The sequence below is a fragment of the Gossypium arboreum genome, chromosome 13 (genome assembly GCF_025698485.1).
Source record: "Gossypium arboreum isolate Shixiya-1 chromosome 13, ASM2569848v2, whole genome shotgun sequence".
NCBI classification, from domain to species: Eukaryota; Viridiplantae; Streptophyta; class Magnoliopsida; order Malvales; family Malvaceae; genus Gossypium; species Gossypium arboreum.
In genome coordinates, this window is record NC_069082.1 from 10,613,568 (window position 1) to 10,632,239 (window position 18,672).

The 18,672-nt window shown below is 33.5% G+C and overlaps 1 protein-coding gene across 4 annotated transcripts; it reads right to left on the bottom strand.

Annotated features, from left to right (window-relative positions):
* Positions 1–6,360: 6,360 nt before the first annotated feature.
* LOC108463923 (myosin-1-like) lies at positions 6,361–18,672 on the bottom strand. Of its 4 annotated transcripts, none has more exons than XM_053024646.1 (23): positions 18,220–18,672; positions 17,209–17,524; positions 16,992–17,093; positions 16,770–16,913; positions 16,523–16,673; positions 16,393–16,420; positions 15,424–15,589; positions 15,230–15,293; positions 14,930–15,034; positions 14,459–14,562; positions 14,211–14,349; positions 12,876–12,994; positions 12,008–12,160; positions 11,816–11,905; positions 11,180–11,257; positions 10,761–10,919; positions 10,108–10,314; positions 8,605–8,810; positions 8,316–8,451; positions 8,063–8,192; positions 7,821–7,967; positions 7,469–7,533; positions 6,361–7,283 (listed from the first exon to the last, which is right to left on the bottom strand). In XM_053024646.1, the coding sequence occupies exons 2-23, from the start codon at positions 17,518–17,520 to the stop codon at positions 6,624–6,626; spliced, it is 3,465 nt and encodes a 1,154-aa protein (XP_052880606.1). In that variant the 5' UTR covers positions 17,521–17,524; positions 18,220–18,672; the 3' UTR covers positions 6,361–6,623. The 4 variants fall into 4 exon arrangements, with proteins under 4 accessions (XP_052880606.1, XP_052880607.1, XP_052880604.1 ...); XM_053024647.1 differs by having other exon boundaries at positions 16,992–17,090; positions 18,220–18,654; XM_053024644.1 differs by lacking the exon at positions 18,220–18,672 and having other exon boundaries at positions 17,209–18,145.

Below are 18,672 nucleotides of genomic sequence, written 5' to 3' on the forward strand. Positions count from 1 at the left end.
GTGTTATTGGACATATTAACAACAATGGTGTAACACCCCTTACCCGTATCAGTCGCCGAAACAGGGTACGAAGTATTAACAAATCATAGTACATACTATTTAATAAAACCGAGACAAAAATATGGCGTGCAATTAGATCATGAATCATTATAACATATGCCTTTAACAATACTAGCCAATTTCAAAGGCTTCGTACAAAATAATCGGTCAGATACTACAATTAATATTTTAAACCTAGACAATTATGACACGTAACAAAATAACTAAGTCTACTATACATGCCATAATTCAAAATGTTCAGTTCAAATACCTAAAAGTATTGATAGTGTAGGCAGATCTTCAACGATCCTTGACTCCTGTGCAAGCTGGACGACACTATAAGACCAAAGAGAGAAAAGAAAGTAAGCTTATAGCTTAGTAAGCAAGTATATAAATAATGAATAAAGAATTTAATATGTTTACACAATAACTCAAGTGTATCTACTTTTTAATTTTACTATTTACTCCACTTTGGTCAAGCTGTCTCTCCTACATCATATTCACTAAATAACTCATAACTCGAGTTACAAAACTCAAAATTCAAATCCGTAAAATTTTCCTGAAACTAGACTCATATTACTTCTTACTAAATTTTTTCTAGAATTTTTGGTCCAACCAAGTAGTACAGTTTATTAGTTAAATTTTCCCCTATTATACAGCTTGACTGATCTGACCTCTGTTCACTACGAATTGAATTTCTCCCAGTACACAATTCAAATATCCATGAAATCTATTTCATTTAAAACTAGACTCAATAAGGAATCTATAAATATAAACTATATTTCTTAATTTGTTTTGTACAATTTTTACTGATTTTTCAAAGTTAGAACAGGGGATCACATAGTCATTCTGAGCGACTCACACACAAATATAAATATCTCAAAATATAGAGTTCCTTTACTTGCTCTGTTTCTTTTACATGGAAATAAACTCATTAAGATTTAATTTCATATCTTATTTAGCCTCTAATTAAATTCATACTATTTTTGGTGATTTTTCAAATTCACGTTACTTTGACTGTCCAAAACAGTATTATTGCTAATTCACTCTTTCACACTTTCTTTGCATTAACCTCATTTTAACATGCATATCACAATTCATTTTCACCACATTTCATACATCTCAAGTATAGGTCCATGATTACAATGTCACCTTAAAACCATCCCGTTGAACAATTCGGATCAATCCTCGATACTTGATGGTTTCAGCACACAGCCCTACCATCATATTTCATATAATTTGGCTCTCTTGTACACATAGTGAACACTTAGTACCACCCATGTGACCTAGCCAATTTATCTCATAGCTCTCTTATCTACATGGTGTCCTTCGCTTGGAATCACACATGCGACCTAGCTACATTTATCTCTCCCATAGCTCTCTTGTCTACATGGGATACATCCCGTATCACACATGTGACCTAGCTACTACATAGTATCTCGTAGCTCTCTTGTACACATGATGTGCACTCAGCACTATACATGTTACCTAGCTACGCTCCATCTATATTATTCAATCTTTCCGAATGTTCAACCGGGATTTTTCTCTCTATTACTTATTTCCATTCTTCCAATAGTCGATTTATACTTAAAAATCAGCTAAAATATATATAATAGGCTGAAATATAAAAATGTAAATGAATTTAATGTATTATTTACATACAAACTTACCTCGGTGCAAAATATGGAAATTTTACAATTTAGTCCAAAACCTTTTCCTTCCCCCGTTCAAGGTCGATTCTACACCTTCCTTGATCTATAACAACACGTTTAGCTTATTTAATACTCATACTATTTATTTCAATCCAAAAATCACATTATGGAAAAATTACATTTTTGCCCCCTAACTTTCACAAAATTATGATTTTGCCCCTAGGCTCGAAAATTTAATTTCAGCCCTTATTCTTATGTTTTATGACATGCTGATCATTTTTCTATTCTATGACAACATCAAATTCTCACTCTAACATGCACTTATGAGCATTAGGTATTTTTACCAATTATACCGTTTTGCTCGTTTTCGCTAAAAATCGCTTAGAAAATATCATTCTCCTAACCTCAAACATTCATATTCTACCATCAAACATCAAAATACATGCATATCATTCATGGGTAAATTTTTAAACATAAACCCTAACTCGATATAATGGTAGAAATAGGTAAACCAAGCTACGAGGATTTCAAAAATGTAAAGAACATTAAAAACGGGGCTTGAATGCAGTTACTATTGAGCTTGAAAGCTTGAAACAAACCCCAGCTATGGAGAACATGCAAGTTTCAGCCAAGCTAAATGAAGATGAACACATTTTTGTGTTATTTTTCCCATTTTATTTCATTTATTATGCAAATGACCAAAATGCTCTTACTACTAAACTTTCTAAAAATTCCATCCATGTCCAAATTTTTGTCCATATAAAGTATAATGGTCTAATTTCCATTTAAGGACCTCTACTTAAAACCCCCATTTCAATCAAGTACTTTATGAACAAGAACACACACATTTTTCACCTATTTCAATTTAGTCCTAAACGTCAAATTAAACACCCAATCGATAAAATTTCGCAACGAAATTTTCACACGATTATGAAATCATAATATAAACACTAAAAATTAATCAAAATAATAATTTTTTTAACCTCGAATTCGTGGTTTCGAAACCACTGTTCCGTTTTAGCCCTAAATCGGGCTGTTACAAATGGTTGACAAACTGACCGCCTCCGAACGTATTAACGTCCAGAGTATAAATACTGGAACTAAAGATATGGAATTGAGGCAGTGTCCACGAGTATATGAGTCAGGTTGTAAAATAGTTGTACAACAAAGTATGTAAGTACTCCGAGGATCGTACCCGAGGGAGACGAGTGCTAAATTAAAGTTAACCTAAATGCAAATAGAATTAATTAGTAATTTAAATAAATTATATTAAGATAAAACATAAAGAAAGGATTTTTAAATTTTTATAAAAATAAAAATAAAAAAAACTACATAAATAAAATGGACTTTGGATAACTAATCTCTAAAACTTAATCAAATCTAGACATGGGTGATTAGTTCACTTTGGTGGTCATAACTAATTCCTATTTCAGGTTTCTATTCAATCAGCTAGTCGTTACCCTAGCAAGATCTCTCGATCTTCCACTAAACTAACAAGTCGGCAAAAACTACTTGTATCTCGACCTCACAGTCCAGACCAATTCGGGGCTAAGGTTTTCATGAATAGGTCATACCAATTTTGGGTTAATTCTCACCTAAATGACTTCCTATAGTCGTAAAGCCTAAGGTTTAAGTTCTTCCTCTCCCAAGCAGATAATCTTCTAAGAAAACTCTACATAACAATCAATTAATCATGCCTCCACTCACTAATCCCCCATAAGAGGATTAGTTCCTTTAGAATCTATAAACATAATAAACTTGATAATAAAGATATGCATAAAGAATAAATCAAAAGTAGAGTTTAGAGAATCATGTTTGTATTTGATTGATAAAGTGTAATAATCCTCAAACATTTGATCACGTTTACAAAAACAAGTCCTCCAAAGAACTAGAACAAAAAAGAATTGAAAATAAACTTAAAAGCCAAAAAAAAGAAAGAAAAACTGAAACTAAAATTACAGAGAGAAACTTAGAATCTGAAAAGTTGTCCCTAAACAAGTGCTAACTAAGCCTATTTATAGAGCTAGGCTTGGTCGTCGTCTTCAACCCTAGGTTAGTTAACATTTTCGTGTTAATTTCCATTGTGTGGACCATCTCGTATTTATTCTCGTACAAGGCCGATGTCGCGACACTCTAGTGCATGTGTCGTGACACTGAAGGCAATCTACCTGGTTTAGGTTTGGCTTTGTGTCGCGACACCAAAGGCAGTCTTGAAATTCTTGTATTTTGATCCCTCTGTTGCGACATTGAACTTCCCGTGTTGTAACACAATGACTAGCCTTGAGCTATTTTGTCTTTGAATGATGTCCTACACACTCACTTAGTACATTAGTTCACCCTTAGGCCTCATTCGGCTCTTAAGGTCATAAAACGACTCAAAATACACTTTTTATTAAATTTAAAGCTAAGATGGAAAACATAACTAAAACATGCTAAAATTACTCGTATTCAAGCTCCTAAGTATGAAAACTAGTTTAATCTACTACCCGAATTATGGAAAATACCGAACTCGGACCACCTTCCTCTATATCGTCAAACTGGGCATATAGCTCTACTACAACATTATCGGTTGAGCAATTCTTATCAAGCATTAACTCAACATTCGCATCGCCATTTAGCTTAAATATAGCATAACTTCAGGGTTTATTGACGTTAGGCATCTATATTTCAAGCTCGAGATTCTCCTATAGCTTGAATCCAAGACTTTCTTCTAATTCTTGACAGAAGCTCATTCAGTTTGATGCTTCTGCTAAAAGTCAAATCTGTAGATGGGACAGATACAAAAACGAACATGATGCAAATGACACAAATTTTATCGTCATAATAAACAACGGCTCTAATTTTTTTTACTCGTCTTCGACAAAATAACGTGTTTCACAAGTTTAATAAAAAAATATGATAATATTATACAAAAAAAATATTTATTATTATTCCTATATATTGTGACAACATAAATTACTAACACATTTGTAGATATCAAATTTCTTAACTAAATTCAAACAAGGTAACAACAATAAATATTCTTTTACTTACTTGAACTAATTTAATATGTTGGGTTGTATTTCAACTTATATTGTGCAATTACAAACTTTTTGAGCAAATGAATAAAATAATTTCATATTTTTAACATCAACAATCTTCTTTTCAACATGTAAGTTTTATCCTCGAAATTTAACTCTGAAAACTCTCTCCATATCAACTCCATTTTATAGTAAAACTCTACCACCAAATATAAAATATTTTTCAAAATGTTAAAAAAGATCAAACATGACTACACAAAATCTGAAAAACTCTACTCAAGATTCCAAACATCTATTTTACATGAAGGCTCTGCCATCTAATATGGAAAAGACAAGACATTTAAAAGAAAAAACTTCAAACTTGAAAGTTATCAAGGAATTCTCGAGATAAAAATCATTAAAACTTTCTCAATTTTTTTATATTTTAATCCAACGTTCATATTTTTTTCTTTTTTTTTTTGTCAAACGGCTCTAATTAAACTTAAAATTAGAAATCCTAATAGCTACTGACGTGACACACTAACAGGACGCGCTTTTTCCCTATAAACATGCTACATTAGCAAAAGACACGTCCAACAGGGAGTGCTTTCACCACCTATATACCGACTCACCAAAATCAACCTATATCTCTAGATTTTTTAAATATCGGCCTAAAACCCCATTTTTCATTCAAAAATAGCATTTTGCCTAATTTCTCCATTATTTTCTCTTTTTAGAATTTACAAGTATAAATATAATACAATCATAAATATACATTCGAGTAACTATAATACATAATCAAACCAATACTAAAAAGAATAAACTAAAAACTAAAATAATCCAAAATAAATCCAACAATTATGCATGAACATAGACATTCAATAACCCAAAGCATTAACCTTTATCAACCGTGTTAATATCTTCTGACTTAAATTATTTTGAATATAATTATTTAGGTGTTGAATAAAATTAAATTGTATATTAAATAGTATAACTCTTCCAATATTTCACTCTTTTGTCCAATTTTATATCACAAAATAACATTTTTTAAATCTCATACTACAATATCATACATATTTATCCTTTATGTAGTGTAAATTACATGATACCTATAATAAAAAATACATTAAGCATTATCATGAAAAATAATTAAGATCAACATAACCAAACTCCAACTTTTAATGTTGAGCCAATGTCAAATTAAAAAAATTCAAATCCGTTTTCAACTTAATATTTTTATTCAGAATTTTCTAAATATCAAAAACTCATCGGTTCAAAAAATTGACCCGGATATACAATTATACATAAATTTAGTTGAAAACAAAGAGTAATAATAATACCTACTGTTGTAATCGAGCGGAATAGAGCTCAAGTAAAGAGAAGTTCAAGCTTGATCAAATATAATTATTTAAACTTGAAAATAAAAAATTCAAGTTCAACTTAATTAAGCTCATTTACATGATTTATAAATAAAATGTTCCGTTAGGCTCACAAGCCGCTCGAATTGAGTATTAAAACACTCAAATTCAGCTCACTTGATAGCTCTTGTTGCTCAAAGTTCAATCTGGATTCAAGAATGACCAAGCCAAATTCAATCTTTCTTTGCTTTTAGTCAAACTCCGAAGAATTTGTAAGTATTATTTACACCGAATAATACAAGCATTCCGGCATTTCAAACAAAAAGCAATTAAACTGAGGTTTATCATAATACAAAGCTCGAACTTTGTGGACATAGCTTTTTTAAAAAACAAAAAAACAATATACATACGTAAAATTTGAGAATGTAGTATGCATGAGAATAAACTGGCGTCTTCACTTCAGTTTTGAAATCAATTTATAATAACAAAACTCTCACAATTTCTCTATGCAATAATTCATGCTTACCAATATAGAAATATGCATCTAATAGCAACACAGCAAATTAGAAGTTAGCTTAATTATACCTGGTGCTGTTCCTCCTGCCCCAGAACTTCTTTTTCACCTTGTCAAGTGCACCGTCTTCGCTTCCTAGTTTATTCAATACCACTTTCGTTTCTCGTAATCTCGTCGCATAATCCTTCTTCCAAGTTTCAAACATCTGCTTCAACCTTCTAAGCTCACGGTCCGGGTTCAGGCTTGCATCAACCTGACCTGATTTTACTTCCACCAAGAACTTTGCATCATCACCAAAAACTTGACTCCTCTGCTCGAATTCCTCGGCCAACCGGCTTATAACACTTAAACCTGCACTCATTGGTCTCAAGCCGTTGCTCTCGGGGACCTTAAGGTTATTACCCGTGTCCCAGCAATACTCTCTATCATCACTCGTGTTAACTGATGCATCTGAACTCCTCTCCGACTCGTCAACTGCTAGGCTCTTCTTTGCAATGGAGAGGCTGGATTGTAGTGACCTCATTTGTTTCTGCCAAACTTCTTCCATGGACTTCATTTTTAGCTCGTATTCGGACCAACGGTTTTCATATTGTAGGAGCCGCTGGTGGAGGATATCATTCTCCTCTTCTTTCTCCCGCAGAGCAGCCTCGGCTTTAAGAACTCGGCGCTGTAGTTCAGCAAGAAATGATGACTTGACCAGCACCTCGTCTGGTTCATCCGCCTGTATCAGAATAGCAAGTTTCTCAACTCTCAAATGCAAGTAAGACAAGGATGAATACACATATCTTTTAAGAAAAAGTCAAATTTAATTAAAAATTCAATCAATCCCACGTGTAGAGTCTGAATTACATAAGGATGACCATAATTCAAATTTATGAGTTAAACACAATAAGATGGACATAGTACCTTAGGGACCCCAGACTTGAATCCAATATCTACAGAGCATCTTCTGACTGACCAGCCACGAATTGCTGCAGCATAGAGCATGTATAATTGTTAATTGTATATTACTCCTATATCTTTTCTAATTTCATACATGGTTAGACGTGTTTGCATATCTTTAACATAAACAAAACTAGTGGTCAAAATATAAAAACGTCTCCATCCTCAAATTGACCTGACCATGGCATCCAGAAGCCTGGGCCATTTCTCATTTCTGGATCTTCCAAACTCCAGTTTGAAGAAAATTCAAAGAAACAGTATATTGCTTTGCATTTTATACTTAAACTCAAGTGAAGAATAAAACCTAAATGCATACCTGATTGTATCACAATTGATGCATCTCTAATGTTCTTGAATGTTTTCTTAGCTTTCATGCCTTTAATCTGCTTTTGTATAATAACAGCAGCTCTATGTCTCTGCAGTAAGACAGCATATTCTTTCCTGGTTTTATCTCCTCTGACAACTGTAGTAAGAGACAATATGAAAATCAAGTTTTTTGACTGTTCCTTATTTTGCATAAACATAATTTAAAGCAATAAAAACAGAAAATAGGAATACATGATTGTAGGGTGGCAATGCCTCTTTGAAGCTCCTTAAAGTGACGGCGAGCTCGGTGTCCTCTAAAGCAGCTTTGAACACGTAAAATGCCATGCAGTGTACGATTTCGTGTATCCTCAAGAATCCCAATCTGCGTGGATAATGTTATTTCAGTTCACTAAGATATTGCAGAGCTTTTTAATGTTCTTACCATCAAAGAGAATACCAACTAGTATTGATAGCAATTTTTCCAGGCAAATTTCTTTTATTGTACCTGTCCGGTACGGAAAAACAATTTTGTGTAGCCAACTTGATACATCTCAGGCAAAATGTTAAATTGATGAAGAATCGCAACTGAAACGCTAAGTGGATCTTGCGAGGCAGCATTTTCCAGTAGAAGAAAACCATACCTGAGGAAAATTACAAAACAAACCAGCACCAAACCAAAAGGTGGAAAAGTATCAGATAAACTCTCGAAAGTCAAAACCGTCTAAAAATGGGGTAAAAAAGAAAAGCTAAATGGTTCTGCTTTGACAAAGAGAAAATGTTTTCCTCTTCTTTACCTTTTGGCAAACTTCTGGTGAGGCATTCTGGTGGGATAGCCAGACCGCGATATACGAACAACCTCTAGGACTCCACAACATCTCAATTGCTGCAACACAAGTCCTTGTTCATATGATCCAGGAGACTGAAAGTTGTTGGGCTTTATACAACGTATGAAGTGTGGAGTGGTGCTCTCTAGACGTTGCATTAGTTGGAAGAGTTGACCCTATGTTATAGAAAGTAACATAAGAAGAGGAATAGAGAGGGTAAACTAATCATTAACTGTAACATTAAAACAGCAATAGACTTTACATTCACAAAGAGGTTCAATTCTTTTATATGCCAAAAATGTGAAAAAGCTAAATCAATATTTCATCTAGGACTACAGTAAGTTCACTGAAAATAATATGATCAACAGTATGCCTCCCTAATCAGTGGGATTGTCACGCCTACTGTCCATGGATGCAAGATATTTTCTCTTAAGGAACATAAAAGGGAAAAAGATTCAATCATAGAGAAAAAACTTTTAAAACAATTCATGACTTGCCTCCATTGAGAACAACTGGACCTCACACATACATTAAACAATTATCATAGGCAAAAGCAAAAGAACATAAGCCAATAAGCAATAAGAAAAATGAGAATTAGGAGATTCGTGTGTTAATTGAAAAGATTTTAAATGCAACACAATAAAAGGGGTTTAATTATGGACTTGCCGTTGTACTCCTAGAACTTTCGAACTTTAAGCCTTCTACTTTTAATTCTAAGAATTTAGTCCCTCTACTTGTATGAACTGAAAATTGGAGTTCAATTGATCAAATTGTTAATGAATTTCTGTTAAATTTGAATGTGCCATTTAATATTCAGATGTTTGGTTTAAAATTAAATTTCAATTGATACAAATTTTCAAATTTAACAGATGTCAATTGACAATTTTATCAATTGGACTTTAATTTTTAAATTAGACAAGTAGAGGGACTAAATTCATAGAATTAAAAGTAGATGGAATGAATTTCGAAAGTAAAAAGAGTATAGAGACTGAGAGCAAAATTAGACCGATTTAAATCTAGACCAAATCAAAACAGAAGCAAGAATCACTTCGAAGACAATGGGCCACCCACCCCAAATTGATCAAGGTTTCATTTCATGCAGCCTAAAAATTGACACAAGAAGAATAAGTCACTGAAGAATAAGTCACTTCCAAGTATAAGATAAACAATGGCCAATTTTAGCTTAAGACGTATATGAACCTCATACCCAATAGCAAGAAGCAAAAACTTTTGCAAAAGCATCAAAATGTCATAAAATGTTAAGTGATGGATTGTTATAGACACGGATAAGCAAAACAAAACTATACGCTACCCTCAATTAAATAGCCAGGATGAAAATACAAATCATTAGCACATCACTTAGGCCTGTAATTCAACAGAAACTTCTTTCACATATTCATGTGTATTACATTACATGATGAAGATTGTTCATACTGAAAGAAAGGAAGACTTGAAATTTGGAAGGAACTTCACCTTAAATTTAGTCACAACACTTAACTTCTGAGAATCTGCACCACCAGCCTTATGTAAAGGACCAACTACAGGCTTTTCAGACTGGTTAAGCATATTTGATGCAAATGCTTTAGGAAGGTGGCATGAGCACGAGGACAGTAGTTGAATTGAATCCAGGTGCAGTAAGTCTCTGTTCTTCTCTAAAAATCCAGTTGTGTCATATGTGACCTGGGTTGGGACCGAGATGAATTGTTATATAATTATCAGATAGCAATAATAAATCAATATATATCAGTAAACATATTTTTTATCATATATAAATGTACCAACTCCAGCATTACAAACAATTACAGTTATAACCTGAATATTTTTTTTAAATGAACTATTATATCCTTGATTAATATTTCCTAATAAATTAGATTAATTAATCTATTTTTATTAGGAGTAAATATAAATTTGACCAATTTTATTATTTTAATTATTATAATTATGATAATCACTATGTTATAAATCATTTACCCGCAACATGCATGGAGGAAAATCTAGAAAAAAACTAGAAGTGACGCATCTTTCTTCCTCCACCAATACTTTAAACAAACGAATAACAAGGAGACGCAAGCAAGCACTTTGAAACACAAAAAAGGAATACTGCAACTGACAACAAAAAATTGTACCTCCCCTGCAAAATGAGAGACAGTGAAAGCCTTTTCTCGCTCTCCCTTAAAACAATGATTAGAATTCAGATGTTGCTTGAGCTTGTTGGCAAAAGTGTAGTCCGTGCCATTAGGAAAAGTGGACTCCTCATTTAACAAAGACAACAATCCCAAAGGTTTCTGCATCAAACTTAAAAACATAAGATTTGAAAAGGGACGTTTAATAAATTGAAGCTGAAAAGATAAAAGCTATCAGTACTAGATGCAAGCATCAATATTTCAGACATTATGATGAACAACAAGATCAGACTAGCTCCAAAGCAGGCAACCTCCACAAGACCTTAGCCTAAGGCATTTTTACAAAAGCACATTATTTCCTAAACCAAGCCTGTACAAGAAAAGCATACCGTGAAGTTGAATCATTAAAGCGAACTCCTTACCTTTTCAAAAAGATGAAGACAATCTTGGTTGTCATCAAAATCAACTTTTGCCCAATCAATGCCATCTTGAATATATTCCTAAAAGGGAAAAAGGATCAAGAATCATTGTAAAATTAACAGGTCTTTTTTTGATGAAATCACGTTAGTTCCCAAATAAAACTGATCAGAGAAAAAACAAAGCAATTATTATTATCTTTTTATAAATAAATAAATAAAAAGAGATTTATTGAAGAGTTTTTCTAAAGAGGTGATTTTCAGCATCCTTCTCTGCATTAGTTCACGACGAAGGAAGTTTATGCATGCACTCACTTTGACTGCATACTTCAATCATCATGAATTATCCAAAAAAGTAGTTTCAATCATTATCACTTAAGATTCAACAATTCGCTCCTAGTTTACTACACTAACTCTTCCCTGCCAATGAATGCGCACAGAAAACTGTAATATCTGTCTTTACTTCATACTAATTCGTAATTCTTTGTAGCCTCTGTTACACATTTTAGCCGGTGCAAAACTTAATGAACCGAAAAGGTAGAAGAAATCTATTAAGTTTCATGCAGGTCTATAATCCATAACAAACTCTGATCAATCAACAAAATCTTAATCCAATCATATGATAAAAATAAATAAAGTTACCTCCTGTTCCAACTTGAATAGATGGCGATTAAAATGCTGCTGCAATCTCTCATTTGCATAATTAATGCAGAACTGCTCAAAACTATTCCTCTGGAAAAAAAATTTGTTGATTGAATAACAAAAGAAATATAAATTTGGATGTATAGGGAGCCATAGAGACAGAGAGAGAATAAAAGCATTATTAAAACATACATCAAACGATTCAAAGCCATAAATATCAAGAATGCTGATAGATCTTCCTGTTAGCCTCTTGCCAACAGCAAGTGATTTGTTAATTTGCTCTACCAGCCACTCAAACAAACCAGCATAAATTGATTTTGCCAGGGCATCTCTTGTCTCAATCGCCTGAAAATGAAGGAACAACTTAATTATGAATCACGGCAAGTTCAATATAAGAATATAAATAAAATCACTTCAACTTAAAATGTTAGATTCTAGGCCAGTCATCAGCCAGAGTTCCACAAACAAAGGACAGAATAATAAACAGCTTTAACTTTTGACACCTAATTAAGAAATAGAAGCAAGCGATTCAGAAACTCTGTGAAGCTAAAGTGACATGCTTGAAACACAGCTAAACAAAGTAATAAGATTATTTAACTCAGCCAGTAGAATGAAAGAAAGTGAGTAAATCCTGCAATTATAAATTTCATGCTCATTTAGATAAGCATATGCAGCACTACTGCAAACCGAAAGATGTAATAGATGCAAGTTCAGCCATATTTGGTTCTCTAATTTGATTCTTCAAAACACAGTAGAGCAGTCATATCCATATAATTTCCATAATCATGGCATCAGTTCAGAGATTTCCTTCAAATGAAGAGTGATGTGGATATAAGGTAGCGTAGAATGAGAACAATATTTGGGATCAAAGCAATTCAAACATTCTTCCAGCCAGCCAATAAACAGGCCATGAGGGAGAAGAAGAATGGAGACAGTCTTGATCTGAAGAAATCATCTTTACATGTTCTACCATAAAGTGAAATAAAATGCCTTTTTTTTGTGACCTATTAGACAAATTACAGTATAGTATTTTTATAGAGAAGGATTCTTAGTTTCTTACCTGCGATAGTGTTAGCTTTTGGACAATATTATCACTACCAACTCGCATTTTGCGAGTTGATAAAGCCAGATTAAGGTCTGCAGCGTCACATCCAATCAACTTGGCAACATTGATTAAACCTGGAAAGTAATGTTGTATTCAGATATTAGACGAAGCTCAACCAAAAGCAGTATGAATAGAAAGACCACTTTATAAGCCAAAACATGTGACATTTAATACAAAGGAAATGAAAGAAGGCATATCAGCAGCATTAAAAAGGAAAGAGATAAGAAGCGAACGCAACTGCCGAATATCAAGGGAAACAAATAAAAAGGAGAAATTAGATGAAGCTCAATCAAAAGCAATATGAATAAAATAATGAAGACCATTTTATAAGCCAAAACATGTGACATTTAATACAAAAGAAATGAAAGAAGGCATACCAGTAGGATTAAAAAGGAAAGAGATAAGAGACAAACACAACTGTCAACTGCCTAATACCAAGGGAAACAAATAAAAAGGAGAAATCTAGTATACAGGACATTATACCTTGACCCTGGTACAAAATACTGCCATCCAAAAGAAGATCTAAAATCACTAAGACAACAAACGAGTGCAATTGGAGTTTAAACAAGTCATCAATCTTCGGAAGGTACTCAGGTTCACCTCAAAAAACATTCAAACTTGGCTCGGTCATGATAGAGTCAAGCTTGAAACAGGCCAAAATCAAGTATCCTAATGCTTGACTTGAGTAGCTCATGAGTCTTATTAACCTTTTTTAATTAAAATCTCAATTCGAACTTGAACTCAAGCTCAAGCATAAATGATTGAGTTTGAAGTCGAGCATGAATCGAGCTTTCAATTTTTATACCAAAATTAAACTCGATTGTACTCAGGTTGTGCCTCAAATTTCTTCAAGCCAAGCTCAAGCTTGAGCATCTTATAGCCTGAGCTTTACTTGTCTCAATTACACCCCTAGGTTTAACAGACAAATTAGACTCTACAACCATTTTCTAAGCATCCAACCTAAAAATAATTGGCAATAAGAAAATTCAAATAACTTAAATATAACACCAAAGCAAAGACTGAACTTAATCAATGACAAATAAAACCATTTAATAGTCTTTAGTTTGGCTTCTCATGTGCCTCTATTTCATTTTTTCCTCTCCAGTTAAAGTCAATTGTCAGAAAGATGAGGAGATTGGCGGGGAAGGGTAGGGGAAAGGCTATATGGATAAACTTCTGAACATCTATGAAGGGCCATGAGGTATAATAACAACATTAATAGAATCTAAAAACATGAAGCCAATCCAGGTAGCAAGAGTCTTTTCTAAGTGGTTTACGGAAATTTCTTACTTTCATCTTGCACAGCTTCTACATGGTTTTCATTATCAATAATGGTGAATGAGACATTTCCCAGCCACAATACTGCAGCAAGCATTGCAAACACACTCTCTTGGTCTTCTTTGCTAACATGGACAATATCCAAAGCTTCCTGAAATTATACACAAAACAGTATATGCCAATTACTTACTCAGGTTTAAAGTATGAATCATGACAAACCTAAATAGATTAATGAGATAATATTCATGATAAATAAGTACCTTAACTATGTGAAAATGTTCAGCATCATTAACCCCAGTAATAGAATAGCAATTACTCTGCTTCAAATATTTATACTCATCCACGTCCTTCAAATTTAGCTTCTCTGTAGGCCAAAATTGAGTGAACAAAGGCAAAGAACATAATTTAATGAGGCAAAAGATAGAAAACGATTATTCAAATAAAGATATTATTCTAGAAAACTAACAGCATAAAAAGGAAGACAACAACTACCTAGTTATCTCATGGATACTTTTCTGCTATCACATTAGGAGAGTCAAAAATGTAACACATATGTTTTCAAGCCTTCATAATGGAAAACTCTAATTTGCAACTAAACATCAAAAAGCATACCATGAGACAAGCTCAAAGATGAACAATCCATAAGCAATCTAGTAACAAACTTGAATCCCTTGTTGTTACCAAGGGTAAGTACATTAGACTAAAGAAAGAAAAGATAGCAAGAAACTTACCTCGGAGAGCACGAGGAGCACCAGCACAAAGCTGATAAAATATGTGGTATGACCTTTCTCCCTCTGCACATTGGACCACTCTAGACTGTTCGTATAATAGATTAACTCAGCAACTTATATTTCAGAAAAATAATAGATCCAGCAGCACATAAGAACAAGGTTGTGTAAAAATTACCTTCTCTAGTAGAACTGCCATGTGAAGAACAAATTCAAACTTGATGTTAGTTACTCATTTCAGGAAGGAGAAATAAATAGGCTCAAATAAATATCATTTTGGGATCTAGCAGTAAATGCACTTACAGGTTTGAATCTTGGCTCCAGATATTTTTCCAGTTTCACTAAAATGGATTTCAATCAACTTTCCCTGAAAAATATCAACCCAAATTATTAGTAGCTGAAATCCCATCAAATTTCAGTAAATTTGAATGCTATGCAAATTGGTTAAGTTAAAACCAAGGTACACTTCAACAGCCATGAAAGAACATGGAACTTACAAAACGGCTTGAGTTGTCATTTCTCAATGTTTTTGCATTACCAAAAGCTTCTAGGATAGGATTGGTCTTCAAGATTTCATACTCTATTCCACTCCCACCACCAAGAACTGCCAAATATTGCATTGCTATCTTTGCTGTCTCAGTTTTTCCTGCTCCACTCTCACCACTACCAGCAAATAGCAACACAACCATTACATGCGTATGCACATGTGATAAAAAACAAACAAGAGCTATAATAATCCCCGAAATGTGCTCCATGATTATGATCAGATATTTTAATACAAATTGTTAATCAATTTACTCTTACAAAATTTAAGGCTTTACATTCCACATCACAAATTTGCCGAACTGTGTTAAACTAGCAAAGGTACCAAAAAGGATTCTAATCAGAACAAAATATTTATACATCCACAAACAAGAAAGAGCCTATACAGAGTTAAACTAATCTCAAGTAGGAAAAATAATGCAACAGTACAAAAGTTACTTTACTAATTCACGTCCAAATTCAGACATTCTAAACACGGAATGAATCAAAACTCAGAGCACCAACTTTAATAGGAGGCAAAGATAGAGGTAATTCTTCAAAAAACTGTGCTCCTCTTTTTCATCTTAATTGTATCCTAACTCAATATAAGTATTTGCGATCATGCATGTTTCAACATGTCCTACTGTCTCAGCATCTGACTAGCAATTTACTTTTTAAGTATTTGATCCTTATTACCAAAGAAAGCAGAGCTACATAACAGAGCATCTTTATAGCCAAAGAAGAGACTGGTTGCTTTTATAGGTAAACTCTGATATTTTTATTCAACAATCGTCGGCAGAATGTGTTACTAGTTTTCTATTATCAAAATAACAAGTAAGAAGGACTCCGTATAGGATGCGCATAAATAAAACTGGTTGAAAATCCATGTAAAATATACTAACAGAGAAGGAAAAAAAAAAAAAAAAAAGACAAAGAAGACCAACCTTATGATGATAGATTGATTTACTTCATCTGCCAAAAAACAAAGAACCATACTAAAACCACAGATTCCTGATAATAAAAAAATTGAGAAACATAAAAATCAACCTAACAACTTTAAGACACCAACAATACCACGTGTCATCTCCCGGATGGCTGTGTCAGCAATTGCATAGACATGTGGGCTCTCAATGGATTTATTCTTGTATGCTTCAATGTAGTCATTGCCATATAAAGGAACTTTTTTAAAAGGATTGATGGCAACCAAAACTGGTCCTGCTTTTGTCTAGATTGAGTACGATCATCAGAATAACAGCATTAGAGGAACACTTACCTTTAGTAGCAGGTTAAAAAGTTATATGAAACAAGTTTAAGCTCTTACATAGATCATATCTTGCTTGTATCTATATTGGAGATTGAACAACACTGATGGCTCATTTAAGTAACTAAGTTGCATGAGATCATCCACGCCGTCAAGGATATCAGGATTTGCGGGTATCAAACTATCAGAGTTCACCTTTAGAACCTACAATTGGAATACAAGTAAATGCATATATACTAAATGTAAGAACCTATTCTCCAAACTTGCTTAATATTTGCTTACTTTCCCATCAGGAAGTGATATAACAGACTCCGTTCCTGAAGTTGATATTACTCTCCCCAGCTCCCAATTCCCATTTGGACGTTGAAACCAACACTGAACCTTCTGAAACCGCGAGATTAAGTCATTCAGCATGAAATTTTGCATAAATATAGCAAAGAGTAGATCCTATCAAAACCAAAAGGGCTAACCTAATATAAAACCAAGAGCCATAAATTACCTTTTTGGTAGCGTAAGAAGTTATGTCACTCCATCTATGTCCAATGTTAGATTTTGATACTGAAGGCAATGGTGCTGCTGCAGAGTCCAAGTCCTCATCACCCACAGAAGGCCTATTTTCAACCACCAAAACATTCCAACTATATGGTGAATCCTCATTTGCCTGTTCAGTGTCAGCAACACCATTTTCAACTCTCTCAACAACCTTGCCCCCTGAATCACCATTCCTTTCAGGGGAACTCAAGTTGGTTACACCATTGTTCCCCAAATTTCCATCAGCATATCCAATGGGATCGCAAGTCGGAGAACCCATGAACCTAAAATCAACAGGCCAAGATTTAGTAAACCGGTGGGAAGGAAGAACCTCAGTTTTCTGAGACATCTTCTCCTAAGTGGTTCACAACTCTGAGGTTTGAGCTTTAAGTATAAAGGTTTGAGATCATAAAGGTGAACTTTTTTCCAGTTCACCAAAAGTTCTATTTAGCTTTAATATAAGACCCCACTGGAAGACTTATCCAAGCAATGCAAATGGCGGGGACCATTGTTTAAGACACAGACCCTATTGCTCTTCAATCCTCAGTCTCCATTAACATGCTCAAAGCTTAGAGATGGTTAAAGCTTCAACTATCACAGGTAGACTTTATTATAATTAAACGGTTGGAAACATCTCAACTTCATAAAAGCCTACAGCAAACTTAAATCCTATATAATATTAAATTCCTTCAAATCCTAAACCAAATCTTCAAGCTTCATGTAGTTTCACTACTCCTTTTCATAACCGGACCTAGGTTGCTTAGAAATATAAAAACATCAATAACATATAAAATAAGGAAATAATTATTTAATGACTATAACTATTTCAAAGCAGTTGTAAAGAATTATCAGCATTAATAACTTTTTCCTTCATTTCTCTATTTCCTCATGGAACAATATGCGTAAACTAACCAGATCCAAGCAAGCAAGAAAATAGCAATAAATTAAAAGCAGAAATTTCAGAATTTTCTTCACTTACCGAACAATAAAATATAGAAAAATAAAATAAAACTTCAAAGCTTCGATCGATCTCAAAATCCTAGAACACCTTCGAGATTCCAAGTAATTAACATTACTAAGGAAGAAGCAGAGCAATATGCCGGCAAAAGCCAAGTCTTATCATTTTAAATTAAAGCCTTAAAAGGAAGTTCAGTGTATACACTCTTTCAATAAAGTAGAATTGACAGTGTAAAAGGTCTGTTTGGTTTCCGAGAAAATGCTGAGAAAATAAAAATCAAATAGAAAATTGGATGTCATGAGAAGGATGCAGCTTTTTCGCCTGCCTCCGTTTTTTTTTTTTTTCCGCAGCTTCACGCATTAATGGGAAAATACAATTTTAAAATTTATATATATGGAATTTTCTTTTTTTTCTAATCCACTTTTCCCTCAAATTTTTGAATTTTGGAGGTTTTTTAATTACCGAATACCGACC